This window comes from Epinephelus moara, chromosome 5, assembly GCF_006386435.1.
Source record: "Epinephelus moara isolate mb chromosome 5, YSFRI_EMoa_1.0, whole genome shotgun sequence".
Lineage (NCBI taxonomy): Eukaryota > Metazoa > Chordata > Actinopteri > Perciformes > Serranidae > Epinephelus > Epinephelus moara.
The window spans coordinates 5,688,042-5,710,164 of record NC_065510.1 but is presented as its reverse complement, the minus strand read 5'-3'; the positions used below and the strand labels follow the sequence as shown (position 1 = coordinate 5,710,164).

At 42.6% G+C, this 22,123-nt stretch overlaps 1 protein-coding gene across 1 annotated transcript in view; it reads right to left on the bottom strand.

Annotated features, from left to right (window-relative positions):
* Positions 1 to 22,123, bottom strand: part of cacna1ab (calcium channel, voltage-dependent, P/Q type, alpha 1A subunit, b) — a 209,432-nt gene that overhangs the window by 66,492 nt on the left and 120,817 nt on the right. The window contains exons 25-27 of the mRNA XM_050044006.1: positions 21,018 to 21,124; positions 3,718 to 3,817; positions 1,308 to 1,468 (exon numbers count right to left, since the gene is read on the bottom strand). Of these exons, the coding sequence (XP_049899963.1) occupies positions 1,308 to 1,468; positions 3,718 to 3,817; positions 21,018 to 21,124 (368 nt within the window). The remainder of the gene's footprint in view (positions 1 to 1,307; positions 1,469 to 3,717; positions 3,818 to 21,017; positions 21,125 to 22,123) is intronic.

Here is a 22,123-nt window from a genome sequence, read left to right as displayed (position 1 = left end):
CACCAGGATTACCATACGGTCTTTGCTTATATCTGACATGATGGGACGTTAGGGTTAAGGTGGGTTCAGTGACTGTTTCTCATTGTAATACACAATTTATTGAACCTTCCAGCAAACTCCTCTAGGTGGCAGCATCTGCATATCTAATACAAATGACCAAGAGACTGAGCAATTTATATTTTTCTCATAACAAAAGTTGCTTTGCTGTGTTTTCTCACAAGTATCTGCTGGTGCATCTACATGAGCACCAGCTTTGGTGATCATTTTAAAGCATGGCACTGAGAGTACCAATCTGTGCTGAAAGACAGTGCTGTCTGTGTTACAAGTACTAACGATGCATAATTAATGGTAGAACATGATGGTCTGGAGTTGAAACATTTTCTCTTAATAAATTAGAAGTACTTGGTACAGATGGTAGAAACCAGAAAATAGTTTGAAAATATAAATATAATGAAATGAAAAATGCTTTTGTTCCTGAGTGAAACTTTTAAATAGTTAAATAGTCTTTGTACTCAAACTTATGTGACAAAATAACTTGTTGCTGCTTGCTCCTGCTGTATTATAATTTTTTTTAACTAAAAATTGGACGAAGATCCTCTGTGAACATTTTTCCGAACCAAAGAGTCTGTTGGGCGAATTCACAACAGCACTGAGGTTTTTGCGACCGCTAAACCTGCACAAAAAGGACAAAAAGGTACCATGTAATTCTCAAAGCAGCTGCAAAAGGTGAAATACACCCCTGACTGCACTGCCAAGCAAATAATGTTTCAGTGCTCCTGTGCTATTTGCATGGATTCAAATGAGGTAATATACACATTTGATACAGGCCATTTCTATGCCTCATTACAAATACAGTCCAGTTCACAAAGATCAGTGCTAACAGTCACACACAGTTACAGTGAAATTGGCATTTTCAGAGAGTTGGTAGTAACCAAAGCACACTTATAGAGTGGGATATTAAATCACAAATATAATTTCTCATCATCACATTCAAATTCTTGCCTGAAGTCTTGAGGAATGCCTCTGCACCTTGCCAGTCAGAACCTGTAGCTCAGTCTGAAAATATCAGTTTTGTTTGTCTCTCTGCCATTGTTCTGCCGAGTGTGTTCTTGTCACAGAGGCAACATTTATACTTTGCCAAATGTATAATGGCAATCAGAAAAAAACGCTCTAACAGCTGCAAAACTTTATGGGCATGTTTGCACTGTAATATCATTTCTGCAATACCTTTGTGAATTGGAACTTAAGACAGGGCAGATAGTGGTTGCAAGTTATGTGCAATTCATAGCTTGTGTTTCCGAACCAACCTGCAGTCACGCTCAAACTCTTTGGATTCATCCGTGCAGTAGAAGAAGCGGCCTTTGAAGAGCTGCACGGCCACCACAGCGAAGATGAACATGAATAGCATGTAAACAATCAAGATGTTCAGCACATTCTTCAGAGAGTTGACCACACAGTCAAACACAGCCTGCAAGGAAGAGAAAGAGACATTAGCAAACACATATAAGTTGTATTTGTCGGCGGATTTACCAGTGTGTCTCTGCAGTGGGTAGCCTTTGACTTCATATATCACAAAACACTGAACGCAAAGGTCAGTGGTCAGTGCTGTCGTACTCTGAAGACATTCATGTAACCCTTAATGATCTTTTAAAATACTGTACAACTGATAGTAATGGCGATAGACTCAGCCTATGATTACATTTGATAAAACTGTTTCACCCTTAGAAGGTCCAGTGTAAGGGATTTAGTGGCGGTAAGGTTGTCGAACTGAATCTTCTTCCATGTGCCAAGCATGTACAGGAACTATGGTGGCTGACTCAAAAATGCAAAAACGCAAATGGTCCTATCTAGAGGCTGTGTTTGCTTTGTCCATTCTGGGCTACTGTAGAACAACATGGTGGACGCTGTAGAGAAGGACCTGCTCCGTATGTAGATATAAACGGCACGTTCTGAGGTAAAGGAAACACACCGATTATAAGTTTCAGATGATTATAAACACACAAATATATCGTTATGAATATCATATTCCATTTCTAACAGTAGACGCACCTAAATTCTACACATTGGACCTTTAAGGGCAAATCCACCCTTATGGTTACAATACATACAAATATAATACATTTGAGACATCGAGTTACATTTTGCCCACTTTGTCAAGGCCTGCCTTGTTTACTTCAGCTACTACTGATACCTGGAATTCTTTTAATCTACCTACAGTGAAACTGTGTTCTCTGTGCTGAAGATTTAAGAAAACTGCAGTTTAGATCAACCAGGAAGTTGGTCTGTAAACACCACTAAATTTTTACAACACACACGACAGTTTGGGTGAAAAGCTACCATTCGCCTTTGTTTTCTCTCCTTAATGAATTTGGCTAATGGGGAGGTCTGTTTATAATGCGTCAAACTAGGGATGTTAGTTTCAGTTAATTTTGCTTTTGATACCCCATCACCCATTCACTGGTAAGTAAACAGTTTATTTTTAAGAGAGAGAGAGAAAAAAAAGAAATATTACGTAAAACACAAGAGGCCTTTCCTTTTAGTTCTGTGCTCCATTGACTCAGTGAGCTTTAGTGCTGCTTTTCAAAGCACTATCCATTCAGAGGTGTTGAAATTTTAATGTTTTGTGTTGTAAATGTTTTGCATTTTATTTCATTTTCTGCTGGCTTTACTGATATACAGTCGGCTATACACCTTAATGTGCTGAAACATGGTTAGCTTTGGTTGCTTGGCAGTGCCCACCACCCACGTCAGATGGGAGCTAAGTAATCTAGCAGTGCTGCTAATTTGCGATTACCACAGGCAACACTGTCTCTGTGATGGGACGATGTTGCTGCAAGATATAGTGGCCACCCTCCAGCCATGGTGAGTAAGCTACTTCACTTTGAGCCGCAACCCCCCTTTAGCAATGTTAACTATTTTAGCACCGCTAGCTGTGCAGACACTGCCAAGGGTGCTAACAACAGTGTCAAAATTGAGCCCGTTACCGCCCCGGGCAACTTGGAGGGAGACAAAGCATGGAAACAATGTTTCAACAGCAACGCTGTTTGGTTGGGACAGCGTTACTAGCAGTTATTGCTGATTGAACAGCGCCACTACCTAGCCACCCCAAAGTGGGTAGCAGAGCGGTCAAGGCTAGCTAACTGGTGGAGATCGCACAAGTGGGCAGTGAGCACTATGTTTCCACATGTTAATGCTGTCTGTGTCCCTACAGACCCAGTCGGCAAGCAGTGCGTTGTAATAAAGAGAGGCAGAATTTACCTATAGACCGACATGCGTAACTGGTCAAAACCTTCGACATCTCTAGACCGTCTTATGGTTTGAGTTTTTTGACCTGTTGGATCCAGTTTCAGCAATGTTGCCACATTTTTGGATCTAAGGAATTACTTTGGTGGGTGCAATGTTATCATGAGGAATAAAACCAGTGACAAACGGCACAAAAAATATGTTTAGACATAAAAGAGAGAATTCGTCATTGTTCCAATAATTATTAAACTGTTGCACACACAATTTCACACAGAGATAAGCTGTAAGCCGTGTCCCACTTCAGGGGCTGCATCTACAAAGAAATAAAATGAATTATGATACTCTGACAACTGCAAATGATACACCTGTTGTGTCCTCTTGCAAAAGAAGGATGTCTTTGCTGCAGTCTTTGAAATAAACTTCATGTATGTAGCCCCTGAAGTGAGATGCACCAACAGGCCTGCTGCGCCCTACCTTTAACTTGGGGAGTCGTTTGATGGTCTTTAGAGGACGCAGCACCCTCAGCACACGAAGGGACTTGATCGTACTGATGTCTTTGCCCTTGCTGCTCCCCCTAGAGTTCAGCCAATGAACAACAACAATGTTAGATGAGAATTACATAGCAGACTAGAGGAATGAAGAGATGGAGCAATCATCAAAGGGCTCTTACTGCACCCTCTAACATAATGAAATATTTATCTTAACAATAACCCCTATAGTGACAATCTAAGTGACAGCAACACATGATATAACACTTGCAGTAGTCTTGTATAGAAAAGTACACTGCATCAGTGTGGACAATCAAAGCTCTTACAGTCTCTTCTTCTGCAGAAAAAAGAAACTTTTAAGTGCACGTCAAACATGAAACCCGTGGGAGAGGAAGCGATCAGTTGCCTGACCGTTTGGTTTCATGGACATCAAGAAGCAGCATCATCATCGTTTGTTATAGTTGTCAATACAATAGACATTCACTCATTCCATATCGACAGGCATCTCCCGGCAGAGTGCCCAGCCAAACCTCTTTCTTTCTTTTTCAGTGAAACACGCTGTTCGGTTCTTCGGAAGTAATGGGAGTTTTAGATGTGAAAACATGAAACGTTAAGTACTACATGGCTAGGATTATGTTGATATAATCCTGAATTTGGCAACACTAAATGAACTGATTCTGGTATGTTTCACATAGCCTCCTTCCATTTGAATCCAGATTTCAGAAAAAAGATTTAGCATTCTTCTTCGGGTCAGGACTGCAACCTGAATCGAGGGACACAAGTGCAGGACAGGGAGGCTATGTGAGACTCTCGGGACATGTGATGCCGCTTGCAGAACACGCCATCACATGTCATAACACAAACAAACACGTTGCACCAATGGCATCAAACGAGCCATGAGAGCGACCGGAGGAAACCGTTTAGGGCCGAAAGACAAACTCCTTCATTCGTGTGTTTTAATTCGCTTGTGAACCCCATAACTGAGCATTCTGCTCATGATTTGTGCGCCCATAAACCAATATCACTGAGGAAAAATTGTGGTGTCAAGAGAGTAAATAGCCAAGTTGATCTTTACTGTAAGTGGATGGGCCATTTTCAAAAAACAAGGCAGGAGGCGCCTGGACGCCTGCCAAGCCTGAGCAGAGGAGAGGTCGTCCATCAAGGCTCGCTCTTTAACTATGAACTCAGTTCCCATGGCAGAAAACGTAAGACAATTCAATTCAAGGCTGATTGATTGAGTCTGAGCCTTGGAAGTTCTACGTGTATGCATGTGGGGGTTTGTGTGTGCGTGTGCGTGTGCGAGAGAGTGAGACTCAATCGATAATCAATAGGCCTTCCTCCTTTAAAGTTGAGTAGGACTGAGGTCTCTCTATCAGGGCAGCTTGAGAGTATTAGAGTAAAGCCCAGTAAGGCCATAGGTGTTAGAAATTGAAAACATCCTGACACACACACACACACACACACACACACTAGCATAATGATAAGGGCAACAGCTCTGTTAAGTCTCACAACTGCTGTATGTGTAGTATTGTATGGTGTGTTTGCCAAAATTGCAGTGTTTCTTCAATAGAAAATTAAGGTGATACTCCACAAACAAAATCTATGTTTTGCACATCAAGCACTCAACACCTGTAGGTCTGAAAGGTGGCTGTAAAAGGTTTCTATACTCTCTTCCTTCACAGAGCGAAGCAGCTGTTGAACGCTTGGAATCATGTCTACAATGAATGCCAACAGTGGAGGCTTAAAAGTCTACAGAAACGTCAAACTGCTCCTGCAGCACGCTGCCTCATAACCTTTTCTACTGATCATCTATATGAGTATGTCCCAAAAGTATTTGATATAGCATGTCCCTAAATTCTCTCCATTTGTGTATCAATTACTCACCCTGTGTTACCTTGAAATCATGAAAAAAATGAATAAAATTCTCACATGCCGTCATGGTGAAGGGAGAATCCAAAATCAGAAGGAATTCATGATGAATTGAAGTCACAGCGGTCCATGTTTAACAAGAGCAAAACTATATTCAAACGTCCATTTAAAGCCCAAGACTCATTTATCCAGTGGTATGCTCAGTACTTCCCAAACAGAGAGAGACAGAGAGTCCTGTAGGATGGGGAACTGAACCCAAAGTGAAACTAAACTATGCTCTTTTCAAAGCCAGACTCCATTGACAAAAACAGTAATTTTACCTTGGTGAAGACAGGAGCTGCTGGTCTACTGCTGCCTTGATCGGTTAGTTTGTTTGTGTGATTGTGTGACTCCAGTGTGTCTGAACTAACCGTCTTAAACACCAAAGTCACACAATAACACAAACAAACAACCCCTCGAGGCAGTGGTAGACCAGCAGCTCCTGTGTTGAGCGAGGTAAAATTAATCTTTTTGTCAATGGAGTCTTGCTTTGAAAAGAGCACAGAAAAGTTTCACTTCCACTTCAGTTTTAAATTGTAAAGTTTTAGGGAAAATGCATGTGTGTGGGAAGTACCGACCATACGACTGGATATATGAGACTTGGATTGCATTGCATGAGTTGTGTGAGCGTTTGTAAACTGATGTTTTGAGATAGTTTTGCTGTTGTTAAATGTGGACCCCTATGACTTCAATTTATTAAGAATTTTCGCAGTTCTTGGATTCTTCATTCACCGTGGGCATACAAAGAAAACAGCCTTTTCATCCCAAATTTAACGTGACATGGGGTGAACTATTCCTTTAAGGCAGACCCCTCTTTCAATTTGGTGTGACACAAAGCTGAACCTGGCTCAACTTAACACAATGCAAACTCCTCAGGCAACACACTGCGTTGGCCAATCAAATATGCACATATGAGTATATGTGTACATTTTAGTAGATTACTGTACTTTACAATGTGATGGGTGTAAATTTACAGTTTCCCTCGCAACTTTAAAGACAGAGGATAAAATGAGCACAGATGTGAGAACTTTCTTAAGTTGTAAAATCCTGCCTTATTAATTTATTTACTTGATTTTAGTAACGTCAACATGCCTGATTTAGCCAAAAGGCTAATCTCCATCTGCAGCGATGTGGGTGTAACATTAGCCTGGGCAGGCTGATGTGAAGCAATAGTAATATAAACAGTCTTTTTGGCATCTGATAAGCCTTCAGACTCATAGTCATATTACTCGAACTTTACTTCCTGGACTGTAGTTCATCTTCTCATGTGGAAACACACCCACACTGATGCAACCCTTTGCTTTTTTTTTTAACAAGCAGAACTATTTTTGGTCAGAATGAGACTTAAGACTCCAGACAACCAGTTTTCCTGACCAACAGAAGAGCAACAGGTAGGCACGAATTGAAGCTGATCACTGCCCTAACATGTATGACAGGCCAAAACTACAATGTTCTTACAGCCATCTTTTAAACCTTGATAGTGTTACAGTTTGATAACCAAAAGATAGACTGTGGGTGGAGTATTGCTTCTTTAATGTGTGCATTATTAACCATCTACAGAAGTGGAATAATTTCTAAAAAAAACCTGTGGACATCAAATCAAACCATTTAAATCAAACCCTGCGACGAGACCATAGCGGTGTTTGAATGACTTCCTGTGGCATGTGGTTAAGGTGGTGAAGAATAAGACAGGCTACGATACGGCGAGAATGAGCACTAACGACCAGAAGAACAAAGAAAGAAAGAGAGAGAAGCCAATTTGATCGGGTGGTGGAGAGCAGGGGACAGAGCGGAGGAGGAGGAGGAGGAGGAGGAGGAGGAGGAGGAGGACAGAGGAAGAACTTTACCGGGTGCTGCTCCTGTCGAGTTTCACCGAAGGTGGAGACAGCGAGAGTCAGTGACAGCGACAGAAAGAAAGACAGGGACAGAGACAGAAGAAGAAGAGGAGGAGGAGGCAGAGGGGAAAACACATAGAAAGACAGACAGACACACACACAGAGACATACATTGATAGAGAAAGACCGACAAAGACAGACACAAGACAAGAGAGAGGGGGTTTGGTAGAAACAGGGAAAAATACATCCATATGAGAGACAGACAAAGAAGGAAGGACAGCAAGATGGCCATATTTGCTGAGAAACCCCCTCCTGCTAACACCCATACTGTATGCACACATCACTCTGTCTCACTCTACCTCCCCCTCCCACACCCATCTCTTGTCTCCATGACAACTGGGTGGGATGTCTACATACCTGTCTCCTAAATTTGAGATAAGATAGTGTATTATAGCATATACTACACCATTTCTTAGTTGAACAAAGCATTGATTTAAAAGAAAATCTCAATATAATTATAGAAAGTACGGATATTTTATGTGAAGTTGCATTGCTGTGTATTTTCTGTATCTTGCATTCTAATTTTATGAGTCTATAGTTTAATGGTTTGTCTTAGTTTTGCTGGATTTTATAAGGCTTTCAGACTGCAGACATGATACGTAAGAAAAAGGAAAATGTACTAATAACATTATATTTCCCTGTATCTAACAGCAAGCTAGCTAACAGTAGCTAGCAATTTAGCTTTCTGCGTCTGTCACGTCAGGTAATGCCCACATTCAGCACAACTATTGCCTTAGTAGGCCATGGTCATTCAAGTGCATTTTCTAACGTGACTAAAAAATTATATTGTTACTTGCATCAGCGACGCTGTCTAGTGAGCCAATAGAGTGTGCCAGTAAACCCGGAACTCCGTTAGCGCTTTTAGCACTTCCGGTTCTCTCGTCTAAAAGTCAATACGTTTTTTGAATGGGATTTTGGTAAAATGCCTCAAATAAGGTCTGTGGTTAACAAAAGCTTCAGCGAGTTTCAGGTTTTGTTCTACGACATAAAACACGTCAGTAAATACCCTACTTGTGAATTTTGAAGCTTTTACGTGTCGTAAAAAAGGCGGTTGCTAACAAGTTGCTCAATACGACTACAAACCCTGTCGGGGACATTAAACGTCATCACCCCCGAACAGGCGAGAGTGCTGGCAGTCCACCATTACAGCTTCTTATTTAGCTTAAACAGTCCGATTTCCCCATTATACAATGTTTTTAAAATAAAGCGGCCGAAATCAGTTGAAAGCTTAGTGGCGGTGACGTCAAGAGTCATGCGACCGTGGAGTAGTCATGTAGTCCGTTAAAGCCTAACGTTAGCTTTTTACTTCTGGCGATCGCATTTAAGCTTCAAATGCGGTATGAAAGGTGTTCATATGTGAAGATTATCTCGCTGAACAAAACCTGTAAGTATCATAAACTTGTGTTAGCCACAGAGCTTATTTTCTGACATAATCCAAAACGCAATGCAAAAATCACATTCACTTTCTCTTCCGGGAACCAGCGCGATGCTAAACTTCCGGGTTTTGACGTCAGCCCTGGCACACTCTATGGAGAGTCTTTTCAGCCTGATCAGTCCGTGCTGACTGACTGACAAACGATTTGACAGAATTTTCCTTACGTGATAGAACCGCTGCTTTAATGATAAACATGTTAAATGAGCTTGTCTACTATAAAGACATCGTTTGATGAGTGAGTGATTACAGTAAGTTTGTTTGGCCTGGTGGTGCAGTTCATATGCCATTAAGTTTGTCCTCATCTAATGGTGTTAGGAAGGCAAGTCTCTTATATTATTTTATTTAGTGATATATCATTTTTGGGCAATTAGTATTTATACTAGGTGGTGTTAAAATTGCCAACCTCTTTGAGCCAGTTATAGAGCTTTGTTTTGTGCTGATATGTGGGCATATCTGAAGTTTAATGGTAAATTATCATTAAAGTGACAGTTTGAATCTTTGGAAGTGAGGTTGTATGAGGTTCTTACCCATAGTCAGTATATTACATATAGGTGTCAGCTGGCACACCCCCAGTGTGGAGAAGCAGGCTGGAGTATGCAATAAAAAGCCACCAAAACAATATCATTTTAAATGTAGGCTGTAATTCAAATACTCTCACTGCTTTACCTAACCGCCAGACAGCATTTTCGACTGCGAACTGAAGCAATTATATTGCTCTCTTCAAAGCCAGACTCCACTGGGAAAAACAATGATTGAACATCATTGAACACAGGAGCTGCTGATCTACTGCTGCCTTGATTACGTATTTTGTTTCTGTTATTGTGTGACTTTGGCGCTTAAAACAATTAGTTCAGATTCACCAAAGTCACTTGATAACACAAACTAACAGTCATTTTGGCTCGCTGAACGCAAGAGCAGCTGGTCTACTGCTATCTCGATCAGTTAGAGGGGTGGCTGTCGCACAGAGGTAGGGCGATCGCCCACCAATCAAATGATCAACAGTTCGATCCTCCAGTCTGCATGTCAAAATATCCTTGAGCATGGTAAATGGACCTGCAATTGTATAGCGCCTTTCAAGTCATCCGACCACTCAAAGCGCTTTTTACACTACGGGCTCTAGTTTCCCGGCGCAGCGCAGGTGGCGCAGGGTGGCGAACCCCGAGCAGAGCTAGTTTCAAGCAGCGCAATCCGAGGCGCGCTCAGTTTGGTAGTTTGGCAGACCGAGGTGCGCTGAGATGGGTGTGGCGGCGCAGCAGGGGGAGGTGTCGAGAGATCCAGCTTGGCGCAGTCACAGTTTTGTGCCAAAAGGCTTCGCCGAAGGTGCGCTAAAAGCTCGCCATCTGAAACCAGGTCTACTGTCAACGCAGGCGGAGCGCAGCCGGTGTAAGTCGAAGTTTGGCTGACCGGCGGACAGTGCGCACACGTCACCAAAACCTCACAGGCAGGTTTCCAGAATATCAGGCACACTAACGATGCAATAAATAGCCACAAAACCACTATTCAATGCAACTATCTGCAATCAGCACATAAATGTATCTCTATATCGACTGTCCCGTCACATGTGATGTCAGATCAAAGGGGATTGGCACGTTTGGCACATTTGGCACGCGTAATGGAAACCCAACCTGATTTGATTAACACAGCTGCAAACTAATGTGTTCACATCCCTCTCAGCCAACCACAAACAGCCACAGCATCAGATAGGGAGTATATATTCAGCATCTGTCATCTTAGAAAAGTCAAAAGAAAAGAAACAGAGTGAGATTGCGAGAGAGAAACGCAACAATGATTTACAATTGTGACCTCCTCCCAGGCTACCTTTGCATCATCAGCCCGTGGAGGTCTGCTCGCAGTTCCGTATATTCGGACACTGCGAGCTTGGACCTCCCGGACCAAAACATCAGTTTCCTCCTGGGAGAAGTTTGGCCGTCTGACGCTGCTGCTCTCTTCTGCCATGGCGAATTGAGTAAACTCTCATTACGCCTTCGCGCGGCGCATTTAAGGGCGAGGAGAGGGGCTCATTTGATTGGTGTGATGTGTGTAAAACCCACTCCACGCCTTCTCTCCACCCTCTTTCCGACTTGTGCCGGTAGGAGGGACGGAGGTGGGAAAGAGGAGTAGCTGCGCCAGCGTGCACGGTGTGCCAAACTTACAAAATCCGCCTGGCCACACCCAGTTGGCGAAGCGCAGGTGCGCTGCGCCCCTGCCGCGCCCGGTCTGCGAAACTAGAGCCCTACGAGTCACATTCACCCATTTGCACACACATTCATACACTGGTGGCCGAGGCTACCATACAAGGTGCCACCTGCTACTCAGTTTTAACACACACACACACCCATGGAACAGCCATCAGGAGCGATTTGGGGTTCAGTATCTTGCTCACAGATACTTCGACATGCAGACTGGAGGAGCCGGGGATCGACCGCTGATATTCCAATTGGTGGACGACCCGCTCTACCTCTGAGCTACAGCTGCCCCTCTAACTGATCAAGATAGCGGTAGACTAACAGGTAGACCAGCTGCTCTCATGTTCAGCGAGCCAAAATGACTGTTTTGTCAATGGAGACTTCCCTGTTGGAGCAGTCTGACGAAAAGATAAAGTGTTAAAAATATTCTCAATATAGTGTACTCTTAAACTAATACTTATTTTTTTAGGTGGCTAAAATATATTTCTTTTTGACACATCCCTCCCCTGCAGTACATTGCTTAGATTCCATGTCAGACTCAAGCCTGCTTCTCCAAACTGGGGCCATGCCGACAGACATCTACTGTAATACAATGACGATGGGTGAGTACCACATACAACTCTACTTCAAAAAATCCAAACCATCCCTTGAGATGGCAATCATGTGACAGGGCATCTCAAGCGACGTTACGCAAAACTAATGCAATGACTCTTGTAATGAAGTACTTTCTACATGGAGTAATTAAGTCAAGCACTACACTACTTTTTGAGTATGACCCCAACACTAGAGATCTATGATAAGAGTACTTGGGTGAATCTGGCCCCTGGCTGAGACTCTGGATGTGCAAACCCTCCTTGCCTCCTGGCTGTCTTCTGCTGTGGCTTGCTGTGCTACCAGCTCTATGAAGAATTACCTTCACGGTTGGAAGAGGAAACTCGATTGCTGCATCCATTTACACCGATCCTTATCTTATCACACCATAATGATCAATTAGACCAGGCCTACAGCACAAATTGCCCTCATTAGATCTGCAATCATCTAGTGGGATTTTATCAAAGCTCTTTGCATGCACATCTGCACAGGGGGGGAAAATGGCGTTAGATCTTTACAAGTGGCCGGTTCCAGGTTTTCTTGACATGTTAGAGCACATACACTCAGGACAGCCATCGTGAGTGGAGATTCAAGAAACCAGGATTTGTGTGTATTGTCCCATACACGCACACCGTCAATAGAAACAAAAGGCATTCTCACAGACTACTGTGACGGCATGCAGTTCTGAGTCAGTGGTTCATTCAGCATTTATTTGGAGGATGAAGGGAGCCAGAAGCGCAAGTGTTGTGTCTGATACCTCTAGAAATATGAAGCCATTGCACTCTGACCATGCTAAATCTCCTCTCTGTACAATGGTTCTGTGATGTATCTGCTTTGAAACAATATCATGCGTCAAAGTGAGATTTCAAAGGTGTGTTTGAAGACTTCGCCCCGTTATGCAAAACTGTACTGTAGCTCAGCCCTGGAGCAGATGGTGGGAGCGCGGAGACAGAGGGGGAGAGATGGGGGACAGAGACGAAGGGTGGAGAGAAGAGGCAAAGATGAGGGGGACAGTGATGGGAGAGCATCCTAAAAGGGAACGGAAAGGGCGATTAATAAAAGTGAGAGGGCTGAAAGGAGGGGAGGAGAGAGAGGAAGGGAAGGGGACCAGTGAAGGAGGGGAGGAGGCATCCTTATTTTGGCAGGGAGTCATGCTGTGGAGGGTGCAGCGGTGGAGCGATATTCAACTTGTTTTGTGCAGTTGCTGCTTGGCTTTTTCTGCCAACGTGATATTTAACTTTGATTGAAAAGTTACATTTTTTGCTGTGTTTGTATGGAGTTCGTGGCTGGTGTTGCTTTGATGCTTTGAATTCGTAATTTTACTTTATGTGAAAAATTGCATTCAGATAATTAAAAGGTCCGGTGTGTACGTTTTAGGGAGACTTAGTGGCTTCTAGTGGTGAGGATTGCAGATTGCTACCAGCTGCAACTTCTCCAAATTAGAATTCCTTCAGTGTTCTTTGTTCAAGAGGTTTTTAAAGGAAGCCGAATTATCCACAGAGGTCTCCTCCTCTCCGAAACCAACTGACCCAGTGATTTTAACCAGTAAAAACACAGAATAAGGCAGTCTCACGTTACAAATTAGTGTTTCTCCAACACTCTTTGGCATGTCAGAGACTGCTAATGTGTGCTTGAATTTTTCCATGATACCTCAAGACCCAGACTTTCAGGAGGTTTTTATTGAGAGTTGAAAACAAACACACCCAGTGATTTAAACTGGCATAATCATTGAATACGCCGTACACACGCCGTGATTTTTGCGCCCTCAAGTCTGCTGTTTTCAATGTAGACAAGCAACATGCGCACGCAAACGACAGAGCGATGCCGGACAGAAGCCTGAGTGACATGAATGCGTCCCTGAGTGACTATTTTTCAGGGCACGGCGGCTGAACCCTGAGATAAGCAGAGTTCAACTTTTGGATCGCAGCAGCCGCATGTGCTGAGGAACGACCAGTCACAGCCGACAGATATCTTTCCCATCTTCCATAAATATCAATCTGTGATAAATATGGAGAAGAAGTGAATAATTTTAGTGCAAGGCTATCTAGAGTTTCACATCTGTCGCAGGGACAGAATTCTAGGCCTACACAATTAAAAAACAGTGCCTGGAAGAAGTTCAGCTCTGCACTCAGGATTTCAGGTAAGTAGATTATGATACGGTGCTTGTTAACGTTGCTTAGCGACCTCAGACGCAGCCTGCCTCTGGGGCCCTTAAAAGTTGGCATGGAATAAGCACAAGAGTTGCACTGTGGCCTGACCTTGGGAGTTAAAGACACAGCACATGTACAATTAACCCTAACCCTACTAAAGCAGTTTCACTTTAAAAAATCTGTGTTTTTCAGACACTGCTAGTCATGGAGGGGCTGCTAACGACAGCGGCTGACACGAAAATTTGAAAATGCAAATGGCTCGATTTAGAGTCAGTGTTTAGTTTGTCTGTTTTGGGCTACTGTAGAAACATGGCGGTGCAACATGGCGGTCTCCGTAGACAAGGACCCACTCCCTATGTCGATATAAACGGCTCATTCTAAGGTGACCAAAAAAAAAAAAATTCTTATTTTTAGGTGATTTCACACTATAGAAAACATGCTTATTATATCATGTTCAATTTCTGCCCATATACTCCCCTAAAGCCTACACACTAGACCTTTATATAGATAAATATTTACATATATGTATAGATAATCATTCCAATTTTCCATTTCTTCTTGTTCAGAGTTATTAGTTGTGGTGCTATTGGTAGATCTGATACAGTCAGAGTGGAGGTTCATAACTCTTGAACTTTGACGCAGGTGTGAAATGTTTAATCAAAGTAGAATATCACTTTAAATTCATACCACCTGTCTCCTGAAAGCTTCTTCTTAAAAAAAAACCTGTATGTGCACCTTCCTCATCCTGCTTCCTGCTTCATTTACTTTCACTGCTGTCGGTTTCCTTGAACTCTGCTCACTCTGCATTCAGGTTACGAGCAACTTTTTTGTTTTAATACTGTCCAACAGCCAGCACGAGTTTGCTTTTCTTCATTTAGGACGAGAGGCTGTACATGATCTCCATGGACAAAGTTATAGGTGAAAAACAGTTTTTCTGATTATCAAGAAAGCAAATTGTTACTACTGGCTGAGGTTTCAAGTTGCCGGCAGTGTGAATGCATAGTGACAGTGACATTGAGAACAGGACTATAACTTATACATGTTACTAAAAACAGAGGAGTCATGTGTTCAGACTGAGTGCGAAGTGAAGTCATTAACACCGCTGGCTGTGGTGCGGTGTGAGATGTCTGCTTCTATTCTTTTTATGTGACATGTAAGTCGAATGCTTTTCAAGGCATTGTGGGATAACAGGCAGAAGAAGAAACTGACCTGAAATGTGAGAAGGTAAAGCTTTAGAATTTTTTTTTAACTAACTTTGCTAGAAGTGGCAGAGGTGGTGTTGCATCCATAGGCGTCCCTAGCTGGACGCATACGCACTGATTCCAGCTTGAACTGAGACTGATCTCAAAGTTTTACCAGGAACCCCAGGTCCAACAGTTTCTTACCTTTTTCTTCTGGTCTCTGTACATTTAAGTGGAGAACACAACCAACTTTGAGATTTCTTTTGCTCAAGGTAAAAGATAAGATCGCAATTTTCTATATATTTTTCTTACTGTCAAAAAAAAAAAATCCCATAGAAAGACCAAAGCCAACAACACATTGATCAAACTAACCTACTGTTGCACTAGATAACATATTTTTTTCTACAATGAACATACTCACTATAGTTTATTTTAGGGATGCACAGATTTATCGGCCGCACATTGGTATCAGCACATATTCACCTTGTTGACTGCCGTCTGCTTGGTGCCAAATAAGATGACATTCACCAATGGGAGTGGACAATTTTTTTCATTTTGCGCAGGGCATGAAACTAAGGGCGTCCTGTCATCCCATGGACAAAGAAAACATGTTTATGATGAACAGAGATCTTTTCCCAGGATGCCTTTGGGGAAAAAAGGATGCAGCAAACTCACTATCAACGCATCAAGGGACCATATTGTTCCCCTGATAATGCTGCACTGTGAATAACAAATCCATGACATCTAGTTAATGTTAGCTGTTGGCAGCCAGTCGCAGGAAGTAACTGCTGGCAGAGTTTGAACTGAGGTACATTTTGATGCTTTCAAGCTGTATTCAGTAAAAGTGAGTATTGGGTGATGATAAATTGTAACGTTCTCACGATGTGTTCAATGTAATCTTGTAAAGTGTAGGTTTGACTAGAAACATGAATAGATACAGTTGTTTGAAGGAGCAATGTGTTGTTAAAATAGATATACGAGAGGGAATATGATATATTATATAGTAAAAAGGCCTCTGAAGCAAAAACGTTTTTCACGTGAAAGGAATCTATGTTAAAGGCTGTTTCAGGCAGTGTAAGGCAGTGTAATAAAGGGCCGAATAACTTCAAAACGGTTCGGTTATTTTTTTATAGTGAAGGTTTCTTTGTTTCCCTGGCACATAAGGGGGAATAAATAACAGAAAAAACACAAAAGAAACAGCAACAGCAAGAAAAACATTGGTATCGGCATCGGTATCGGCATCGCTATTGTCTATCAGTATCGATATCAGTCCAGAATTTCACAATAAGTGCATCCCTAGTTTAATTCGAGTCATGTCAAGGCGATCTTATTTATATAGCATAATATTACAAATCATAAATATCTGTCAAAGGGTGTTACAACCTATACAGCATACCAAAACATGTGTCCTAAGACCCTGAAAATCTCCCCATAAAACTTTTAAGGGAGGGAGGAAATAATGAATGAATCCTCGGGAGGGGTCTCTCTTCTAGGATGGACCAACATGCATGATCCCGTGTACACCGTACTGCTGCCGTAGAAGTTCCCTTGCGCACTGAAGGTGTTTTAATTTGGGGCTGAAACTAGCTCCCAACAAATCCACTGTTTACTCCTGTTTGAGTCAAGTTTGTTTAAAACAACAATGCCCAGTTGTTTTTAAGAATTCACTAGCCTTAATTAAAGAAAAAAACCCCAACAATATATGAAACTATATATGTAACACATTGCGAAAGATTTACCTCTTAAGCAGAAACTAATGTGCCAAAGACAGCGTAGGGATATCAGAACAAACTGAGAAATACACATTTGTTATAGTTTGTTTTGGTCTTTTCATGGAACTTGTTGACAGTAAGAAAGATTGTAGATAACACCAGAACAATTTCAACTTGCACATTTTGATCTCCGTTCATGCCACCTCAAGCAAAAACCGCATCAGTTTGAGTCTCTTGTGTATCTCCATTAGCTTTCCAGGTAATGGCGCCACCTCTAAAAGTTGTTTTGCATTCAATCTGAACAGACTTTGACAGGAGCTATGAGCTCTAAGATTCACAGAACATATTTAAGCACATTCTTTGCCAGTGACTGACCGAACATCATTAACCTAATTCTAAGTGATGCAGTCTGCTGCATCTCAGGTTGTGTTCAGGTTCATGCAGTCACCAAGGCAGACATGCACTGGACATCCACAGAGCTGAGGAGGATGCACACACAAGCTTCTTTCTCTCTCACTCACTCTTCTGGTTTTTTTTTTTTTCCAAAGACAAACACATATTCAGTCCCTCCAGTTGCATATATCATACATATTTAATTCATATGTATTTATCTATACACTGCCTCAGCATGATAACAAATCATTCCACCCACCACACCCTGCCCCAGCATGCCTCCCTCCTTCCCTCCCACGTTCAGTCTGACTTCCCTGGGTCGTGCAGAGGAAGGAGAGTTAAATACCTGAGCCTCCGGGTACGTTAACAGAACGACGGATGAGTATGTGTGTTTGAGTGTGTGTTGGTAAAGGAAAGAGAGGTGGACGAGGCGATGAGCCATGGTGGTGTTCCTCCCCTTGGCGAACAGATAGCCTGGGCACTTAAAGGGTTAAAGGTGTCTGGGGCGCCCTCACCCCCACGAAATGACCATCAGGGACCTCCAGCCCGGAGGACGGGGGGAAGATGAAGAGGTGGGAGGCAGGGGTGTGGTTGGGTTGGAGGCAGGATGTTGGCTTTAATGGTTGTTGAAGAGGTGGGGTTGAAGGGTGAGTGTGGTGGAGTGTGGCAGGGCAGAAGGCTTAAATATGGTCTATAGGGATATATTCAGACAAAGGTGGAGGCTGGGTTTGGGTGGGGATAAAGGCAAGCTAGGGAGCAATGGGTGACACTTGTTCCTAACACACAGCACACAAATTCAAGGAAAGACTGCATAACAACTTGTCCTGATATAAACTGTCAAGATGTGGTGAGAGAAGCAAATTTGCACCTTTTCTCCTTTTGATTATTAAATTTAATTAAATCAAAATTTAGCAGAAAAGAAGACAGATAAACTGAATCTGCTTTTCCTTTATGGTACTACCAGCTGGGAACAAAGTCCCATAAATTCATGTATAAGTAGCATGAACACTGACAGACTTCTTGCTTTTATTTAATTCATTTTTTTTTTTTTACATTTGTTAGAGTAAATGCCTGCTGATTATGGATGGTTAGCTCGCGAACATGCTGAAGTAAGATGGTGGACCTGGAAGCGAATTTGCGAATCCTAGGATAGCAGGGAAATGTCCCTTCTTACTTTGCCTAATTCTGCATCTGATTGGCTTACCTTGACATTCTTATCTTAACCCTAACCAATCCCACTCATCTTGCCAAAACCTAACCAATCCAAAGGCAAGGAGTACTAGCCAATCATAGGGAGAGTAGAGTGGGTGATTCCTTTGCTACCTTAGGATTCGCAAATTTGTAACCTGGAATTGCTCATACCTGCTAAATGTTAGCATATTCACATTTCATTGTGAGCATGTTAGCATGCTAGAGATAGCATTTCAATCAAAGCACTGTTTTGCCTTAATAAAGCCTCATAGTGCAGCCAGCATGGCTGTAGACTCTTCGGGTCCTACCTTATACCCGGTGCAAATCAGTGCAAAGCGGTGCACAGCACAGTGCAACTGACTGACGCAGTTGCTATTTTCATGGTCAACCCCTGGTTAAGTAAGTAGCAAATGTACTTGCTCCCATCTGTGCGCCCATGTTGACCAACAAAAACCTGGACGGAAGTCGATGGTGCAGTATCTTCCTGCTATCTGTCGAGGGCATTATTCATTTAGTAAGATGCGCCTACAAAGATGGGTTAACAATACGCGCACACTCTGCTTATAACACACACAGGGATGTGGATGCTGATGGGTAAATTAAGAGCAGAAGTGCAGAGCTTCTGCTTGACTCCCTTTAAAGAGAGACGCTGTGCACATTTATGCACGAGGAGTAGCGTAACTTCATTGATCATTTCAGGAGCTAAAAGTTTAGTTCTGTTTCCTCTGTCAAGTTCATAACTAGTTTTTAGTTTTTGCTGCTTAAATGTCCCATGATAGTTTCTGCAGTGACATTATTGCTCTTACTGCATTACTCTTATCAGAAAACTGCTTGCTTCTCCAGTTTGCCGAATTCCCCATGTTAATAGCAATGTGCCAGGTGTGGGCACACCCGGCTTTCTAAAGGTTGAATTCATGCTATGCCCAAAACACACATATGGTTCACTAAGGGACTAAATACAACCCCTTTGCTCGTTAAACCTTACTTTGCACCCACATTATGCACCATTTAACTAGTTTAATTGGTTGGACACACCCTAAATGCACTTCACAAAGCACTTTAGACCATGTGGTTTAATTTAAATAGGGCCCTTAGTCTTTATTTCTTCTGAAGAATCGTGTCGTTTTATGATGATAATAGGGGTGTTCTGGTAGGACGGACTGGACTGACCATGAGGTATAAATTCTGCATGACCAGCTTGGAGTTGGGGTAAGTTAACAAAATGTAGTCAAAATAGAAAAGCCAATGCATTCTGAAAGAAGTAAAACTTCACTTTGTGTTTGCCAAAGCATAAAGGTTGTCTGGAGAGTTTTTGGAGCACTGAAAATGATTCAATATCTCCTTGTTCACTCTCTTTGCTGTATGTTAGGAATAAAAATGGTGTAAGGGGGACGAGGTAGGGAAATCTGGTAGACGCGCGAAATGTCATGATGATAGGCGAAAAGCTCTTATGAAAGAGGGTGTTGAAAGGTATCTGGAAAGAGGTGAAGGCATCAGCAGGAACCAAAGCTGTGGAGGGCCTGGGGGAAGTGTTGGTAAGCAAAGGTTTGGGGGATTAGAGTGTGGTATTTAGATGCAAGAAAAGAGGAAGGGATGACTCACGGCCTGGTTGGTGCAATTATCAGAGCGGCATGGATTGGGAAATAGGCAACACAAGGGAACAGGAGCAAGGAAGATTGGGAAGATTGGGAAAAAGAAAATGTTGAGAAGGAGCAGGTGGTGGTTTATCATATATTAGGTCAGACAGAAAAGGGGAATGATGTTTGGGATTAGTTTTGAGGTAATTGTTTCAGGCAAGGTTTGGGGTTTGTGGGGAGCGAAAGGTGGGTGAAGAGACAGTGTAACTACACTCTAAAAATTGACTAAGTACTTTAGGGTTCCTCACTATCCAAAAGCTTCAGACATTTATGACAGTACTGTGACACTGGTTTCAAAGGAGTACCTCAGGGTACCCTCTGAGGTTCTCCAAAGATTGCAGCATTAAAAAGAGTTAAATGTTATGAGGAGCCCTTTTTGTGTTTTAGAGTGTAGGTGATGATCATCCAGGACATTAGGAAAGGAATTTAGTTAAGGATCATGGCTGGTTGTCCAGATGAAGATGAAGATGAAACGTAGAGAAAGACCTGCTGATACGATGCAGAATATGATGATGACCAGTGAAGAGATAGATGTGGAAATGGTGAAAGGGTAGACTGCAGAAGGGAGGGACATGAGGATACAATGACAAGACTGCAGAAAAAAGTTTAAGAAAGAAAGAAAGAGAGGACGAGGACGGACAGAAAACAATAAACAAAGAAAAGAACAAGGCTAGAGTAGAGAGAAACAGTGGAAGGAGAACAAAGAAGAACAAGGGAGAATGCATTATAAGAAAAAAGGAGAGTTTAAAGCCACGAAGGAGAAACAGGGACAGAGTGAGAAGACAGAAAGAGCAGATAAAAGAAAGACCAGGACAGGAAGTGATGAATTCTGAAGTACAGCACGCTGAGAAAATAGGAGCAAAAGATCAGCATTGCCTGGTGTATCGGACGCACGAGGCTGGGCGACAAGGGTCTTTCTGTGGATGGTGGAATATGTGTGTGTGTGTGTGTGTGGGTGGGGGTGGTGGTGGTGATGATGAAGAGGAGGGTAGGGGGGGTACACTTACGTGAAGGCGAAGGCCACAAGAGCACCACTAACCACTATAAAGTCCAGAATGTTCCACAAGTCGCGGAAGTAGGAACCCTGGTGGAGAAACAAGCCCAGCACCACCATCTGGAAGACACACAGCAAACTCAGTACAACACACACACAGTACAACACACACACACACACACACACACACACACACACACACTTATACAACACACTTACAGAAACCAGAAGAAAATGCTGACATTGAAAATTTTTGCAAACCTTAAAAGCGCAAACCTTTCAAATGTATCATACCAACATTTCTAACACGACCTAGTGTATGAGCTGACTCTGAAGGTGGAGGGAATGGTGGATGGTGTGACGCCTAGGGGCCACTGTTTGACACCAACAAACAACAAAAACGGTTGTTTTTAGTGAGGCATTGCTTTGCCTTTTAGCCACCAAATGAGTGGTTTTTAACAACCTGTTGCTGTTTTTCCAGTGGGGATAGTGTCACGAAAAGTGATTGTTTTTACCAAGACATCGCTGTGTTCCCTGCCAATATAGTGCCACAAAAAGCTGTTGTTTTTTACCAAGACGTTCCTGCATTTCCTGCTGGGGGTGTACCATAAAAAGTGGTTGTTTAAACAAACACATTGCTGTGTTTCCTGCCGGGATAGTACCACAAAAAGATATTGTTTTTACCAAAACATTGCTGCTTTCCCTGCAGGGATATTGCAACAAAAAAGTGGTTGTTTTTCTACCAAGACGTAGCTGTGTTTCCTGACGGAATAGTGCCACAAAAAGCTATCATTTTACAGGGACATTACTGTGTTCCTGTAAGAATATTGCACAGAAAAGTGGTTAGTTTTTTTTACCAGGACGTCACTACATTTCCAGCCAGGATAGTGCCACAAAAAGCAGTTGTTTTTTTATTGAGACATCCCTGCATTTCCTGCCGAGATTGTGCCACCAAAACCAGGGGCCTGTATCACGAAGCGAGATCAACCTTTCCTGGGTTACCCAGACCTATCCTGGGTTGACTAACCCTAACAATGGCAATCAGGATAATCGGTATCACGACGCTGGATATCAACTCGGTAACTCAACCCAGGGTTGCTTTATCAAGAGCCGTGAACA